Here is a 17276-nt window from a genome sequence, read left to right as displayed (position 1 = left end):
GAATGCTTTCTATTTGAAAATAGATTTACAATGCTAAGTAAAATATGACTTCAAACAAAATAAACATGACATTTTACGTACTTTTAATTGGTTGGGTCGTTTTTCTTTTGTCTCCGTTCAACATATTAAACTGTGAATCGTCTTTAGCCTTAAACTTTTGTACAGACGTTCCTAGTCCTGGGATTCATTATGTTTCCTCTAGCGCCACCATGAGGTGGACATTCCTGTTTTAGTGGCCAACTAGTGGATGGATTGTTGTAAAATATGATGCAGATCTAGATTCTCCTCTTTAGAGTTAATCAGAATCACTTTGGTGCTTTTCTGACTTGTTATATGGACACACACCGGGTACCAACAGGGAACACATAGTGGACATTTAAAGCCCCTAAAAGACTATTTAACATCTGGATTTTAAAATCAGTGACAAAGGGGGAAAAAAAGCTAAAACCCCTCTTTTTAAAAAACATTCCAACATTGGCAGAAAATCCACACGTTTAACGTCGAGCCTCATCGCCCCACAGTAACAAGCTGAAACATGATTTTAAGGCCTTAAAAACACAAACATGGTGGTTGGCAGCTGTTGTCTACGAGAGATAATCTAACTGCTTCATCACAGAGATAAAAAAAAAAGAAGGTAAAACTCATCTTTAAACATAAGAGCAAAACTTTAAGCAACGTTGGTGGAATTATGAATAAAAACCTTTATTGGTTACATGCCTGGATCATAATTAATCAAGATAACTCAAGAACATACTTTACATGAATACAATGTTCATCTTTATGTGTGTGTTTCTAATTTATTGATCTAATCTATTTTTGGAGGGTTTCTGATGTAAATGCTTTGGTTTGTTAAAAAAAAAAAAAAAAAAAAAGTTGTGAATCCGACAAAGTCGGTTTGATCAAAGCTCCACATGTTCGGGCGCATGGAGTTTGCTCTTTAGTGCGTAAGTTAATAAAAGATCTCGACCCTTCCTTGAATCCCGATATTAACCCATTGAGCACATCGGCTATCGGAAGAAAAGAAAACCTTCTGGAGTCTTTCCAGGCAGAAACGAGCCAAATGTCACTTCTTACAAACGTTTATATTTAAAAGCATGAATCACAGTTGAGTCAAAGGATGCATCTGAAACTAAAGAAAATCACCGTCACTTCTGGCATTGGTCTCTTAAACAAACAGGAAACTGAAATTATGGTCGCCGGATAATCAATAAAACACAGCACTTACAAACTCACTGGCGTCCCGGCTGGTGTTTATCTCATTTGATGACCCAAGAGATCTGAGCATCATCTATACAGATCAGTTACATCCTTACTTCATGTGTAGAGAAGCAAAGCAGAACATACGTCACCGAGTCCACAATGACACACACTTGAATGAGTACAAATATTCAAAATCACACACACACACACAGATGAGGAAACCGCCTACGTTTGAGCCCCAAAACCAGTACGGTAATGATTCCTGCACCAGTTGACGACAGCGAGGGAGAGATGGAGGTGGAGAAAGAGCCAAAGAAATGAGAGTAAAATACAGAGACCAAATCCAGACTGCAAAATAGACATTGTGTACAGCTACAAGGTAAAGAAACAGTTTGAGACTCTGCTGTGTGTGTGTGTGTGTGCATGGGTGAGAGTGTGTGTTCAGCGTATCAAGTCCAGTTCGTGTGGAGGCAGTCTGGCTGAATCAGGCGAAGATGGTCTCCTCGCGTCTCTTCTTGGTCAGGATGGTTCCGGGCTTGTGCTGAGCGTCCGGGTGGTTGGTCAGCTCCGGCGGACAGGTGGACACCGGGCTCTCCAGGATGGCCTGCTTCAGGTCGTAGAACACCACCGAGTCCTCTTTGGTGAGGAACGTCATGGCCGTGCCGCTCTTACCGGCTCGACCCGTACGACCGATACGATGGATGTAATCTGCGGGGGGAGGAGGGCGAGAGGCGACATTAAGGTTTTTTTTGCATGTTTGTGAATAAAACCCACACAGACAATAAAGAATAAACAGAAACGCGGAGAACGAGGGCTTCTTACCTTCAATGTTCTTAGCCATGTCGTAGTTGAGGACCATGGAGACGTCGTGGATGTCGATACCTCGACCAGCGACGTCCGTGGCCACCAGGATGTCTTTGGCTCCCGCCTTGAGGTTGGAGAGCGCAAACTCTCGCTGCTCCTGGCCTTTGCCGCCGTGCAGCGTGCAAGCGTTGTACTGCGTGAAGAAGAACACAACTCGGGTTAAGTTGAGGAGGAAATGAAGCTCACTGAGAGCTATGGGAGCGAGTGTAATACAGATGTATTGTCCGTTTCTTCCACTACATCATAACAGCAGTATGACGCCAACATGCTCACTATGAAAATGTATGTTAACCGGATGTTTAGCAACATTAATTAGCACTTAACACAAAGTACAGCTCAGGCTCATGGGACAGTCACTACTCAAGTTATAAATTAACTACGAATTAATATTCAAAAAGAAGAAATCAGACAATTGGACCACGTTTGCGCCAACTGTCAGGGAAAATTAAATGGCTACGAATGTTTTGCTCAGAGCATAAACTTTTGCTCATTTAATAGACACGTTCAATGTTTATTTGTCGACTCCAGTCTGCAGCCACTTACCCCCATCTTCTCTAGAGACTTCGCCAGCACGTCGCAACCCTTCTTCTGGTTGACGAAGATGATGATGGGAGGCTCAAAGCCACGCGACAACACCTCCAACAGCTTCTTCCTGCATCACACACACAATCCAAAACGCACTCAGTTTTTGACACTTTTAACAGAGAGAAATATACGTTTAGAGTTTCACGTTTTTTTGCGTCCCGTCTCACCTCTTCTCTCCCTCGGACATGAGCATCACTTTCTGCTCGACTCTCTCGTGAGGTTTGCCGGCAGAGCCGATGTACACCACAGCGGGACGTCTCAGGTAGCTCCGGGCCAGCCTCTCCACGGCCGCGGGCATTGTGGCCGTGAACATGACCGTCTGAAAGGAGCAGGAAAAACAAAAGCGTGAAAAACACAAGCAAACGGCGAGATCGCCTGGCGGCGAGGGCTCGTGACTGTGAACGGTGTTTTGCCGGAGGAGCATACTTGTCTGTATTTATGTTTTCCAGATTCAAAGTTCATCATCATCTTTTCGGGGTCCTCCGCTTCGTCCGTGTCCGGTTTCTGATTGGTCACCGGGATGTACTCCAGAATCTTCTGGACGTCGGGCTCGAAGCCCATGTCGATCATACGATCGGCCTCGTCGAGGACGACGTACGTGCAGCGGCCCAGAACCAGGTAGCGGTTCTCCAGCACGTCGATCAGACGACCGGGGGTGGCAATCACAATCTAGAGAGTTAGAGAAGGAAATAAAACATGCAAGTTGGTGAATTTGTGAGTTGTTTAAGAAATGTAACGGCAGGGTGGACTTCCTGCCAAGAGAAAACAGGCTGGTGAGCCAAAATAGCTGCTAACAATCACTTTTACCAACCAAAATCATTTTTAACACCATTATCTAACACCTAACCTGAACACCGGGCTACTTCGTCCAGTTACAGGCTGTTAGCAGAGTCAGTGTGGCCAGACTCCGTTCACAGCTGTGATAACATCTGTAGCTGGATAATGACAGCTACAAGGGCCTCTGCATTCACATCAGGTGTTAATACTTAGCGTAAAGGACCACTGAAATTTTAAAGTATTTTTTAATAGTTTGTTCCTTTTTTTTAATGTCTTTTATTTTGAAGTTGTGTTACGGCAGTCGGTGCATTTCCGGTTGCGCTTTTATTTTGATGGTACAAAACTGGAAGTTGAAAGTAAGAAACGGGACGAAATGAAAAGTTCGGAAATACTTATTAAAAGGCTGCTAGGTGTTTGTTTTAGCACCTGGCCGACGTGGGCACAAGGTTAGTATTTTTAGTTTCAAGTTTATTTTTTAGAAAATGCTGTTTTAAATTGTTACGGTTTTTGTTTGTGTGAGTGGTTAAGCTAACCAACTGCTACTTCCAGTTTTTCTTTTTAGTTCTTACGGTGAGTTTCACCCGGCGAGGCTACACTTAGAATAGATAAGGATACTTCAAAATGACATTAAGTTGCATATGAAAATATTCCCTGATAACGCAACATGTAAAAAGTTATTTCTGAACGTCTCACCTCGCAGCCCATCCTGAGACGGAAGCCCTGGTCCTCTCGGGAGATTCCTCCAATCACGGCCACCGTGCGGATGCCGAGAGGTTTGCCGAACTTTAAGGTCTCTTCCTCGATCTGCTGCGCCAGCTCACGAGTCGGCGCCAGGATCACGGCGTAAGGACCCTGGTCCGAGTCTTCAATCCTGCACGAACAGACGAAAGCAATAAGAGGGTTACAAAAAAACTTAAAAAACGTCAAAGTAAAAATGTAGACACACCCGTCGGTGTGTTCATGTAACGTTATTGGAGTGGACTGCGTTACCTGTCGATCTTTGGCAGGGTGGTGATCCAGACGAGCAGTGGAATCAGGAACGCAGCCGTTTTACCGCTACCCGTCTCGGCCACACCGATGATGTCACGGTTCTGTAAGCCAATAGGAATGGCCTGCCTCTGAATCGGAGTTGGGTCCTGGATTTGAAGAGAGAAAAGTCATTATGGAGTCATTTGAACCGACCAAAAAGCAGTGAGGACACATCAGTTTGTAGGTCAGTTAGAAGAAAATACTAAAGTTAAAATAAATTGATTTGAACTATGACGAACATGAGCAGAATGAGTGGATGTGTCGGTTGCGGTCTGTAAACAGGGTTTCTCCCGCCTTGGCTGGAGTGTTACGTCTCGCTATATCTGTGTTTTCGTCGGCTATATTTTCGTAGCTCCTTCTTGGATGTGCGTTTAGAATCTTGCACCTGGTCGCTGCATTTTGAATTGAGGTCGATGCACAGAAGCATCTTATGTTTGAGAGCAGAGTCTCTGAAGATACAGACACACCACCCCACAGTTTTTTTGGGCATACAAATTATGCCTTTTGTTTTGTGCACAGCTGAAACTAAAATAAAATCTTAAATTTGCTTGTTAAAGCTATAAAAGCTCACATTCCTCTAATGAAACGGAGACTCAGTTTGCCGACCTTGTAGCCGCAGCTGTCGATGACCTCCAGGATGTGGTCGGGCAACGAATACTCCTTCCAGTTCCTGATGGGGTTGGGGATCTTCCCTCCCTTGGTGGTGATGCTGTAGTCCTCTCTGAAGATACGCCAGTCTCTGTCCGTCATCTCTTCCAGCTTCTTCTGAGACCAATGTCTGTCGTCCCAGCGCTGCTTCGCTTCCTTCTTGCGCATCTTCTTCAGTCTCACCCTGAGAGGAGAATTATAAGAAATGTGTATACTTCTCACGACCATTTTGTTATTTCACTACCTTCCGGTCACTTTAATTTATATACGAGCAGTGTTACTTTTTCGGGTTAAAAAAAACAACCTAAAGATACTTTTGAAAACCACTCGCATCTCTCAAAGGAAACAAACGGCTATGATCGTCTGCGTGTTGAACTCACTCTTCCTGCTCCTTCTCTTCCAGCGTCCGCCTGTTTTCCATCATGTCACAGTAGAAATTTGACTGATCTCTTTTCTGCTGCTTTAAGTCGATGCCAGCGATGAAGCCTCGGCCGTACAGCTGCACGTGGTGCTTTTCTTTGTAGCTGGGAGACAGATTGGGAACGTCGCGTTGTTGAGACTGGTGCACATACATAAAAAAAACTATTTTACAACACCTCGTTCAATTCAAAGGATGCAATCCGTTGGCGTTCTTACTCACATCGGGTTGTAGTCGACCGAGGTGTCTTCAGAAGCGTCCCACTCAAACACAAACTTCCTGTCATTCAGGTGGCGAGTTCTCCGGCGTTTCTTGACCCCGCCGAGGTAACGCTCCTGTAAAGACATTTGATTTGGTAAATGACACGATTCAAATGTTGGATTTTAATGCACAGGTTTACAGCGTTTAAAGGTTGACATTGTGATGTCTGCAATGCTTAAATACCAAACGATAAACCACTATTCAGACAAAATACATTACATCGTTGGCTTCATACGTTTAAATAAATAATGGCTTTTATCGTTCAGGCCGAGGTGACGCACTCAAATACACTTATTACGTTGTTTGTAAGAGATGACAGGACATTTACCACAACAATCATTTGATATCAAAATGTATGATCATCGTGGGTGTGAGATTATGCGTTAAATGCCTCTGTTTATTTAACCGTGTACTGTTGCAGCCTTTTACGTTAATCTGACAATATGAAAAAATATTTTAACCTCCCTTTATTTTGTCACCCAAAGGAATCATGAACTAGGAAAAGCATCTTTTTGGAAAAACTCAGGGATCTAATTTAAAATATGAAGAAATTTTTTCGGAAGGGATTTAAATTACAAGTGGACAGAGGAGTGTGGATGTTCGAATCAGACTTCATGCTCATCTTAATGCAAATCTAACATTCAAAATTGGCCGGTCACCACCACCATTTCCTCTGCTCTCCTTATGTTCTCCTGAGACATACCTTGATGGCGTGGAGTTCTTTGCTTTTGTCTTTCTCCTCTCTGAGCTTTTGTCTTCCATCGTCGTCTTGATTCCCGTTGCTGTCTCGCTCCATTCGCTCTCTTCTCTCGCGCCTCTCCCTTTCCTGGGGGTCCTCTGTGAACATACAATCTCAGTTCCCGTCATTTTGCTTCTGTAAACTGAGTGCAGATAGTTTAAAATCGATTGAACAAGTGCCTGATACGCACCCATCATTTTTCTGCCCATGTCCTGGAACATCCTTCTCTTCTTCCTCTCATCTTCTGTCACCTTCCTCTTTTCCTCAGTCTGTTGCTCCCGACGTTTCAGAGCCTCGGCTTCTCGCTCCGCTTTAGAGAGGAATTTGGGCTGACACAGGCAAAAAATTTAAAAAAGTGAGGGATAAATAATATTGGGTTTAAAATGGAAAGGACAAATGTGAAACTGAGGAAATTCACCTTTGCCTCCGCTTCCTCTTCTGCCTTCTTCTTGGCTAGAAGCTCTTCCAAAGATAAAGGTTGGACCTGAACAGAAGCATCAAACATTAAAATAACAATCTAGGAAACGATGTAGTGTAACACCATGAAAGATTCAGCCGAACCAGATTTTTTTTTTACCTTATTTTTCTTCTTCTTTTCATCTTCTTCCTCTTCCGTTTTGATATCCTTGTCTCTCTTTAATTTTTCCCTCGACTTGGGAGAGAGACTTCTTCAAAGGGAATTGAATTAAAACAGATGTTATCATTCTTTGATTGTGTATTTGACTAATTACAATGTACAATTCCAAAACATCTTCCCTTAAATACTCATATAATAAAGTCACTGTGAGAAACGTTGTTCCTTATAGCAAATTTAACTGACACTGTTGCGTAAACACAGTTTGCCTTTTGTCTGATGTCATGTGAGCTTTCTCCATTCTGTCATTCACATACCTGGACCTCTTGCCGCGATCTTTATTGTCACGCCGATGGCCGTCGCGTTCCTTACCGCGGCCTCTTTCTCTGTCCTTATCTCTGTCACGCTCCTTCTCTCTGTCCTTGTCTTTCGTGCGTCGGTCTCTGTTATCCGAATACAAATCACGTACAATGTTACAAAAAAACACAAACAAAAATAAGACAAATGTTCTGTGTGTAACTAGAAATTATGACAATCAAATATTAAGTTACCTTTCTAATGACTTTGAGCGATTCCGTTCACGAGAACGACGTTTGCGTATCGGTGATACTTTACGCTCTCGTGAGCGTTTTCTCTCCCGGTCTTTGCTTCCTGAGGGTTCAGCATCTTTCTTGTCTGCCGAGTCAGCTGCCATCTGCAAACACAACAAGAATGTTTTCACAGGTCAAATTGTAGTTACTGGACATTCACTCGCAGGATTCTTATTTCCTCTTTTAGCCAAAAACAGCAGGATGTTAAGAGGAAACGACTAGGTGGTTATTATCCATCTGAGTGTAAGGTGAATAATTTAGAGCCAATCATAAAAATCTAATTTTGCAAGACAAAGTATTACAAGCAATGGTCCCATAATTACATAATTATTTCATATACATTGCTTGAGGTTTGCATATTATTTACGTAATTGTGTGATAAGAAAAAGAAATACATACTTGTGGACTATACAACTAAAGATACATTTTAAGTTACTTTAAGTCATTTTTATTGTCAAGTGCATATTTTCTAGCAGACCAAAAACACTAGAGCCTTTGAAATATAAACAACAATCAAAATCACAAGCGGTAATGAAGGTTGAGGACACATGTGAGTTAAGTCAGCTCTGCTTGAGTTTTACATGAATATCACGTTAATTGTCCTGCAAGAATCTGAAGTAACGTTCATTATTTGCTTACAGTAAAAGTTTGAGCTTTATTATATTTTCAAACAAAGTGTAACGACACTATTTGGACTTAAGGTCAGATTCCGGGCGTAAGCAACCAGACAAGTTACTCTGCGGAATGAATGCAGATAAATGCTCACGTTAGCGAGCTAGCATAGGTCCTTACGTTAGCTAACAACTTAGCCAAACGGCTAATTATATTCTATAAACAATCCAAACGTGCATAAGTAAAGCCCCGTTCGAGTCAAACGACTCGTCTTTATAAAACACAACAGTAGGCGTTTGATTCTTTACGACATTTACAGCTTACCTTAATTACTTTGTCACGAAAACACTTGCGATTGATGTACGCTTTCAAGAAGACGCCATGTCGCCCGACACGAGCGAATGGCCGCAAGGGTTTGTGGGAGTTGTAGTACTGAGAATTCCGCGCAAACTGCAGACTGCGGCTGTGTACACTACATTACCCAGCAAAAAGGAAGTGTTTTCTCAAGGCCCCAATTGTTTGGGTACATGAAAAACTAAATGCCTGACCAGAAATACCTTCAGACTGTCTGTGTAGGTCGGACATCTATGGCACATTCTATGGACGCAAGGTGGCGACCGTGTTGCATGTAAGCACGATACAGAATGAATCAAGCAGAATTTGTATAGTACATTATTTGTATTTCACCAATGAAAAAGATTAACCGTTAATTAACTTGTTTTCTTTTCTTTTTAAATGTGTTTGTTTGTAGAACATTTCAGAGGAAATTAGTCATTGATACAAATACATTAAAGGAGGTGCACAAATTCATGGTCTTGATAGCCCTCTTTTTTTGTATCTGTCTGTCTATCTGTCTGTCTGGCTGGCTGGCTGGCTGACTGTCTGTCTGTCATAAAACAACAATAATAAGAGAAGAATGAATAACTCTACAGATGAAGAAAATTGTGAAATGCAATCATAAGAAAAGGAATAAATGACCTTACAGTTTGTTGTTGAACAAATACAATAGAGTGCAGCCATGATGTAAAAGGTCTGTCTCTTCAGTACCATTTAAAATCACTACCCTCTGCAGAAGATTTACATTCAAGAAGGGTTGTTAGTGCAGGGAGTATGTTTTTCCTCTAATCTAAACCATCCTCTGGTGTGTATGTGTGTGTACATGCTCCCGCAGACAGATAAAATAAATTTTAGATGCGGCCTTAGTACAGTTTGGATTGGCCCGTTGCTGATTCATATTCCAGACCTGCCTTTTCATCCATGCAGAGATCAAGGGAGATTTATGGAGCCCTTCTGAAGGTGAAACAGTTTCAGTAGAACCAGATCAAAGTTGATGGTAGAGAATCTCTCACACTCTCACTCTCACTCTCTCTCACACACACACACACACACACACACACACACACACACACACACGCACACACACACACACACACACACACTCACACTCACACAGAAAGATATAGGGAAGAATAGACTGGCATGACAGTACATGCAATGCTGCAGCATAAGTTGCTATTGTCAACCCCAGATGCTGCTTTGTAGAGTCTTACAGATTTAAGTCAAGGAGGGTAAAATGAGGAGATGTCACGCGTCATATCACTGGGGATCAACGCGTGAGCAAAAGGCTCAATTTCTGGTGAACATGAAGGTGATTTACTTTTTTCACAGAGGCGCCTGCAGTGAGGGAAACATACAGCCTACTTTATGTGATAATTATATGTCAGACTCTTTTATGGAATGTAATTGTTTACAGTAAAATGTTCTTATATCAAATACATTAAACCGTGTTCAAGTTTGCATTATTAATATTAGTGAAATATGTATAGTGGTAGGCCATATATTTTATATAACTACACGTATACAATTTTACAAAATTGCAGTTTTCTACAACATAACTTATTTACAGTATTGTACCATGAAACAGAATTACCATATTACACTCAGGAACATATTTACAGTGTCATATTTAAAAACACAGCTACGGTGTCATACTCCAAGACATATTTACAATATTATCCTGAATAAAACACAGTTACAGTATCGTAGTTTAAAACAAAATTACAGTATCATAGTAGAACACACCTACTAGGTATTGTACTACAGAACATTACTGTATCATACTGTTAAAACAGGTACAGAAAGCAGTTATACTGGAAAAATACAATCATATTACATCTCTTGATCACGTCTAGACCTTTGGATCCACAGAGTTTGAGTCCACTGAGTTGACAGTTGAGTCTGAAATCAGGCATCTGTCTCGATACCTTCATGCTTCCCCATTATCAAGACCCATCAGCGACGTTGCCAATAGGAGCTTGTCTTATACATTATGTCCACAGTTGACCTGTCAATGCATAGAGTGAGTATTTATTACACCAGTTGAATCCCCCAAAATATGCTGATTAGCATTATTCTGTCATCATTTTCCTTTTGCCTTATTTTTGGAGTTTCTACAGTCAGATTGAAGCAGAAGTACAGAAAGGCAGGAAGATGAGTGAAAGAAACACACGCAGGCACATTTACTTTCATATTTCTGAGCATGCAAGTCCATTTAACTACTTTCTTATTCATCTTTGAATTAATTAGGTTTGTTAATGTACTTGAAGAGGTTTTTTTTCTTCATAAAAAGCTGGGTGAAATATCATATAAGGTAAGAAATAACATTTAATATATACCTTTTTCACCACTAAATTGTTAATGTCAAATATTTGTTTGGTTTGTGTCACGGCCAGTTAATGATTTTTCAGGTCAGGAAGCTGAGCTGTGTTTGAATACATAATTCTGATCTGTAAGAGCTGACTATTGATAAGAGTTCAAGTATGTCTTTGTGCGAGCAAATAGATCAACGTTGGAGGACTAATCACGGTGTCTAGGGTCAATTCTTGTACCCAGAACACTGGGTACAAGAATTGACCTGATCCGATGTGCTGTCCTGGGACAGGGACGTCGTGTGTGTACAGATTGTAAAGCGCTCCGAGAAATAAAATATATACATACAAAATGAACTAAATTGAAATGAACACTTGATTTCAACATGTAACATGAAAACAAGCGTGCTGATCTGCATACATCTACCAGTTTTGAAGCACTAAAAAACAGACTTTTGCCGGCTGGGTGGCAGATGTGTTTAGCTTTTATCCAGATGTGCACATCACATCTCAAAACTACACCCCTGTCTAACCATCCTATAAGCAACTCATTTGCCCCAGCCTTTTGCTCTTTGCTCCCTTCCCCCCACGTTCCTCGATGCCAAGCGTGGTTGGCTAATTAAACTGCTAGAAGAGCACTGACTCCTGACATGCCCTCAGGGTATGCCACACGGGGCATGCGGGCATGAAGATATGTGGTGAAGGTGAGCATTATGGGTAAAATAAGGGGTTGTAATATGGTGGTTGAGGACAGGATGGGTGTACCAGGGGTATCTACTTACCTCTAGTAGGGACACAAGGGGTCTTATCATTACAGCACACCTGAGCTGAACAGCCGTGTGTGTGTGTGCGCGCGCTCGTGTGAGTGTGTGCGTTTGCGTGTGTGTGTGTACGTTTGCGTGTGTGTGTGTGTGTGTTGAACCTGGCTCACTTCGCCGCACTTGGGGGAGCGAAAAACTACGTGGCGCAGACGAGATAAACTGCTTAGTATACACAGCACACGCTGACACACATTCATACACCAATTCACATGTACATCGTCACGCATGGATACACTCTGCTACAAATACAGCGCACCACAGACACACACGAGCAATAAGGGGACAGCGCTGGAAACATCACAAAAAACAGACAAAGAAACCCGCTTGAATGTATTCACAGCAGTGATGAATAGATTTAATTTGAAAGAACACACATGAAGCCTCGTATTTGTTGAATATTTGATTGTATTCTCAGGACATTATGCAGTGTATGCAAATGTTAATACAGATTAACGTGGTTAATATTAATGCAAGCGAGTCCTCGGGGTTCAGGGCAATAGAAAGGCTATGTTGTCTGCTGTCTGGTGATGTCTGTGTGCCTCATTGAGTCGCCCCAAAGCACACAGACATACACAAGCTGCTGCCTGAGCCTGTCCCATCAGGACAGCTCTGGACCGAGCTATCAGACAGGGAGGGACGGATTGATCGAAAGAAACTTCCCATTAATAAGTCGGGTGCCATCAGAGGAATTCTGCTTTGATTTTTGCTATTTTTGTGTTGCTTCTGGCTGTAATAGTTTGGCCTTTAACATTGGCGAAAGACGTCAGAGCAACTCGGACACACCCAAAAAATTTTTGAGAAACAAATATACCGGTTATTGCAATATGCTTGGATTAAAAAAGGTAAATTGCTCATTAAAAAGGAATAGTTTGACATTTTGGAGGCTCTCGGCCTGCTGTGGCCAAAGGAAAACAAAATACCAGCATCTTTTAAAGCTCATCCATTAACACATCATGCTCATGGCCCGAGAAAAAGTCTACATGATCCTCCGTAAAACCACAACACGACATGTTGACAGTTTTGTCTTTCGAACGGGATTAAACAAAGAAAACATAAGGTGGTAATTCGGGAGCATTAGAGGTCCTGGCAGTTGGGATTTTGTTACATTAGGACAGCGCCATTTGATAGCTGTTTCCACTCTTCATGCTAAGCTAAGCGGCCGTAGCCTCACATAATCCGGACAAACATGAGATTGGTGTCGATCGGTACATCGAAACTCTCTGCAAGAAAGCAAAAAACACATCCCTCCCAAAATGTCAGATTTAAAGTGATCGCTTTTAAACCTATGAAGACATACGTTGGGAAATGATAAGAATATGTGGACAGACATCACAGCGGCCTCGTCTGCTGGACTGAGCCACAGAGAGGCAGATGCCCATGGGACACTGGAGAATGTCACTCCTCACCCAGCTGAGCCTTTGACATACAACCCCATTTTACATCCAGAGACAGGAGTTATGACACTGTCAGAGCAGCTGTGGCAAAGCTCGCTGTTAGAGGATGTGCATGTGTGTGTGTGTTCGGCACTCTCTGGCATATAAGGGAATGTAACCTATATGTCAGTCTGCAGACAGCTCATCAGTAACCAAGCAGCATAGCTTTGCAACCCCCCCCCCCCCCCCCCCCTACCCACCACCCCCCATCCTCTCATCAGCCCTCTGCTTCCTTCTCTGCCTCGGCGGTGCTGGAGATGTCTGATAGGTCGGTTGTGCCGAATGTGTGTGAGCTTGCGTCACATGCGTGTTTTTATGTGTGTCTGCGCTGCCATGTCTGATAGATGACGTGCTTATGTGGTAATGAGCCACGCTGCACTGCAACCATTTTCTCCGACTCCCCGAGAGGGTTTCAGATGGCAGCGCTCTTCCCTAAATCATCCTCCCTCGGGTTCCTGATCCTCACCGTCTCAGCTGCAGGCAGCTCTACGTCAAGAGGAGGAAGGGACAAATGTCAAGGCGGCACAGATCACTTGCTGCTGACCTGTTTATTAGTTTACGTCATTGTTATACATGTCTTTGTTGGCCTGTGCGATCTACCTTCAAGCACGGACTGCTTTTCAGTAATTCACCTGGACATGGTGGTTATTTTATAAATAAATCTGCAGGGCAGCCTGCCGTTTTTTTGAGAGGACTCAAATTTGTATTTCTTTCATTCACACTAAAGTTAAAAAAAAGAGGAAAAATCAATGGCATACATGTGTAAAACAAATATATATCCTCCCTAGAAAATGTGAGGTAAAGAGGACAGTTAGTGAACGTGATTTAGGGAATAGTTTGAGATTTTAGTGAAATACAAAATGAGTCTGTGCCAAGATCTTTTTTTTTCTAGTCTCGCTCAACATGAAAACAAACATTGTACGTGTTTTTCCCAAATTGCTGACCTACTTTCTTATCTAGTGAGCCATGGTAGTGTGGGTCATATGCGATAGAGGAAGTTAAAGGGAACAGTTTGACATTTTTGTTAACTACAACAATAGAGGCCAAGTTACGCCCCTCTAGTGGACCACCATGGCCCATGGGACCTTTTTTTTAAGAAAAAGAATATGTCTGGTGGTCAACAGTGAGAGACAAATAATGATTTGGTCCCTTTTTGAATTGTCTTCTTTTGCTTCCCGGCTGATAAAAAAAAAAGCAGCTGTATAAAACACATGAGGTAACATTACATTTTTTTGCATGGATATAGCTCAGTTTCCCAGCTAGCTGGTTAGCCAAAGTGACATTTCTGTTGGTAAAGTGCATTGTGCAAGCTGAGAGATTTAGTTCACTGATCCGTTTCACACTAAATAAATTATATTACAACAAATCTATAAAAAACTGCAACTTTCATGATTTGCCAAATTATCTTTTGAATCAACACTATTTGTGTAATCCAGCGCATAATTCAAACATGATAACAATTACTATTATTATTTCCAAAATAAGGTCTATATTTTCGCTTTCTTCCGAGAGTAAGATACAAAGATCAATACAACTCTTTAAGGTTATTAAAGGCTACAGCGGTCGTTTAACTCAGCATGAAGACTGAAAACGGGGGAAATAGCCAGCACAGATATTTCAAAAACAGCAACAAAAGAATACAGCTAGACTCATCCAAAAAGGTGCAGCCTTTGTCTAAGGACCATGCACGAGTTCCACATACATGGCTGTGCATTATAATCATGCCTTGGAGCAACATGCCATGGATGACTCAATACGCCTTTGTCAGAAACAAATCTGATTTACAGTGACATGAAATGTACAAGCCAATTTTTTGATAAATGTATGCATGTAGTATCTGTGTGGGGGACTTGGAGAAACTGCAGACAAAGATAAGAGAGGAGCATCGTAGACAGACTGTCTGTTGGTTTATCCAAAAGACGATCAAACCCCTGGTCCACTTACAGCTGCGGGAAATCAATGTTGGAGCAAACAAGAGACACAATTTATCTGAGTCTGGTGATGCAGAGTGTATTCTCACAACGTCTCCGGTAAAGGATAAGGAGGCCACGAGTCACTGCTGTATCCTGTGCGATAGTTCAGGAATGGCAAACATTCAGCGGCTTCGGCCGCGTCGTATCATCAGCGGGCAGAGTGTGACCGCAGGACGCAGTCACGGTGATCCTGATAAGAGCCAATATCAGTCAAGGGAAAGACTAAGAAAATACAGTAATGGAGGTCAGGGTGGATGGCTGGCTACATATGAGATAAATAAAAAAGAAACAGAAGGACATTAGGAGAAGACAGAAAAGAAAATGCTCAAGTTTGAAAATTCTTGTTATATTTTGTTCAAATTATCCCTCGATACAAGTCTTTAATACGAGCAGTTTAACAAGCTAACCAATAAGATATTATTTAGCTAGCTAAGTGTAAGCTTGCTGCCAGGCTCATGTTATCCGATTAGATTGACAGATTTTGATATTGTTATATATATAACTGGTCCTTGTAAAATAATATGTATTTTTTTTAGATTGTTGGTTATAGCATATGACGTGTTTACTAGTACACACAATGTCTTTATCCAAGACATCTCTTGAATGCTAAAAAGTGGAACCAAATTTGGTAAATCACCCTGCAAACGTTAGCTTCTCAGCTAACGGTACTTTAACTGGTTTGAATTGACAAATAAAAGAAGTAAAATGGTCGACAATTTCATGACACTTGAACAAAATGTGTTTTTAATGATGATAATGAACTGTGAATGCTTTAAATTATATTTCACAAAAACATCTTTAAATGACTAAACATTATGCCAGAAAAACGTTATCTTTATCTGACTTCCCCCGCTCACTGTGTACTGAAGATTAACGCTCAAGCAAACATATTTCTCCATATTTGATACCTACAGATTGGCAGTTATATTTATTCAATATAGTTAATATAGTTTTGCATTTTTTGCCTTACAAAAATGTTGTTTTTTTTGAGGTTATAGCTTGTGATGCTCGTCATGCATTGTTTAAGTCAGTCTAAATTTCTAAAGCTACAACATACATTTACTATATCATCACATAGTTATAACCATAGGAATGACTTTACAGACCGATTTTGTGAAAGATGTACAAATACCTGGTGCAAACCAAGCTGCTCACGTAGGACACCATGGTGCTCCAACAACCAATTCCCTTTTCTTTCAGCAAAACAATACAAAGTAGCATGTTTTCAAAATTCATCATGTATGAAAAATGAAAATGATAAATGCTGTGGCATTAGACACGTGTGTGTGTGTGTGTGTGTGTGTGTGTGTGTGTGTGTGTGTGTGTTGGGGGAGGAGGATCCCTTAAGGCTACTTTCATGCTTGAGTGGTATAACATCCACAGGCTTGTCTTGACACCATACTGTGTAGCTGCCGTCATCATCTAATTGTAGGCCGCAGTCAGGGACGAACAAAAAAAGTTTGGTTTAATGTTCAGAAATCTGTAAGAATAAAAGTACCTGACTGTACTTCATTTTAAAACTTAACTAAAACTGATGCCATTTGTATTATTTTTGAAGCGTTACAGTTACTAACCTCCAGGAACAACACTCGACAGCATCAGCTGAATAATGTGTTCTCTTTACCATGGATAAAGATTAGTGTGGCCCTGACCTGAACAATAAGTATTTGTTATCATTCTTTCTTAAGACAAGAGAGACAATCTGCTGCAGAGAATTTGATACAAATACCCAAATAATCTCTTGCTCTATTTTGATACGGCTCATTGAACTCATATGCATACAAAGAACTGTTTGTTCGACGTGAATAAAGATACAGAAATGGCCTAAAATAAACAAATGTAGCATCACAAATGTTTGATATACATTAAATATCTACGGCCTATTAATAGTAATAATTACACTGACTTGTAATTAATATAGTTTTATGTAATTTACTCTCCAAAAGTGTTTTATTTTGGAGGTTATAGCTATAGCTAAAGTATTTAGCTATAGCTATAAGTTATAAAGATGAAACACAAAGTAAGTTTCTTCATGAACAGTGATCAGTCCAGCCATAAAATAAATATGAATAAGGGCTTTAACACAGAAATAAACACTTGTAAA

The 17276-nt window shown here is 41.2% G+C and overlaps 1 protein-coding gene across 2 annotated transcripts; it reads right to left on the bottom strand.

Moving 5' to 3' along the window:
* Positions 1-854: 854 nt before the first annotated feature.
* Positions 855-8705, bottom strand: ddx23 (DEAD (Asp-Glu-Ala-Asp) box polypeptide 23). 2 transcript variants are annotated; one of them, XM_068597840.1, is made up of 17 exons: positions 8622-8705; positions 7647-7789; positions 7413-7538; positions 7099-7189; positions 6940-7005; positions 6712-6850; positions 6486-6619; positions 5744-5856; positions 5484-5627; positions 5062-5287; positions 4417-4562; positions 4120-4297; positions 3076-3318; positions 2817-2968; positions 2608-2716; positions 2023-2197; positions 855-1908 (listed from the first exon to the last, which is right to left on the bottom strand). In XM_068597840.1, the coding sequence occupies exons 2-17, from the start codon at positions 7787-7789 to the stop codon at positions 1685-1687; spliced, it is 2409 nt and encodes an 802-aa protein (XP_068453941.1). In that variant the 5' UTR covers positions 8622-8705; the 3' UTR covers positions 855-1684. The 2 variants fall into 2 exon arrangements, with proteins under 2 accessions (XP_068453941.1, XP_068453942.1); XM_068597841.1 differs by having other exon boundaries at positions 7099-7186.
* Between the last annotated feature and the right edge of the window lie 8571 nt (positions 8706-17276).

Source organism: Clinocottus analis, unplaced genomic scaffold, assembly GCF_023055335.1.
Source record: "Clinocottus analis isolate CAN_PGR_092001 unplaced genomic scaffold, fCliAna1.0.p SCAF_4, whole genome shotgun sequence".
Classification (NCBI taxonomy): Eukaryota; Metazoa; Chordata; class Actinopteri; order Perciformes; family Cottidae; genus Clinocottus; species Clinocottus analis.
This window is presented reverse-complemented; position numbering and strand designations above follow the sequence as displayed.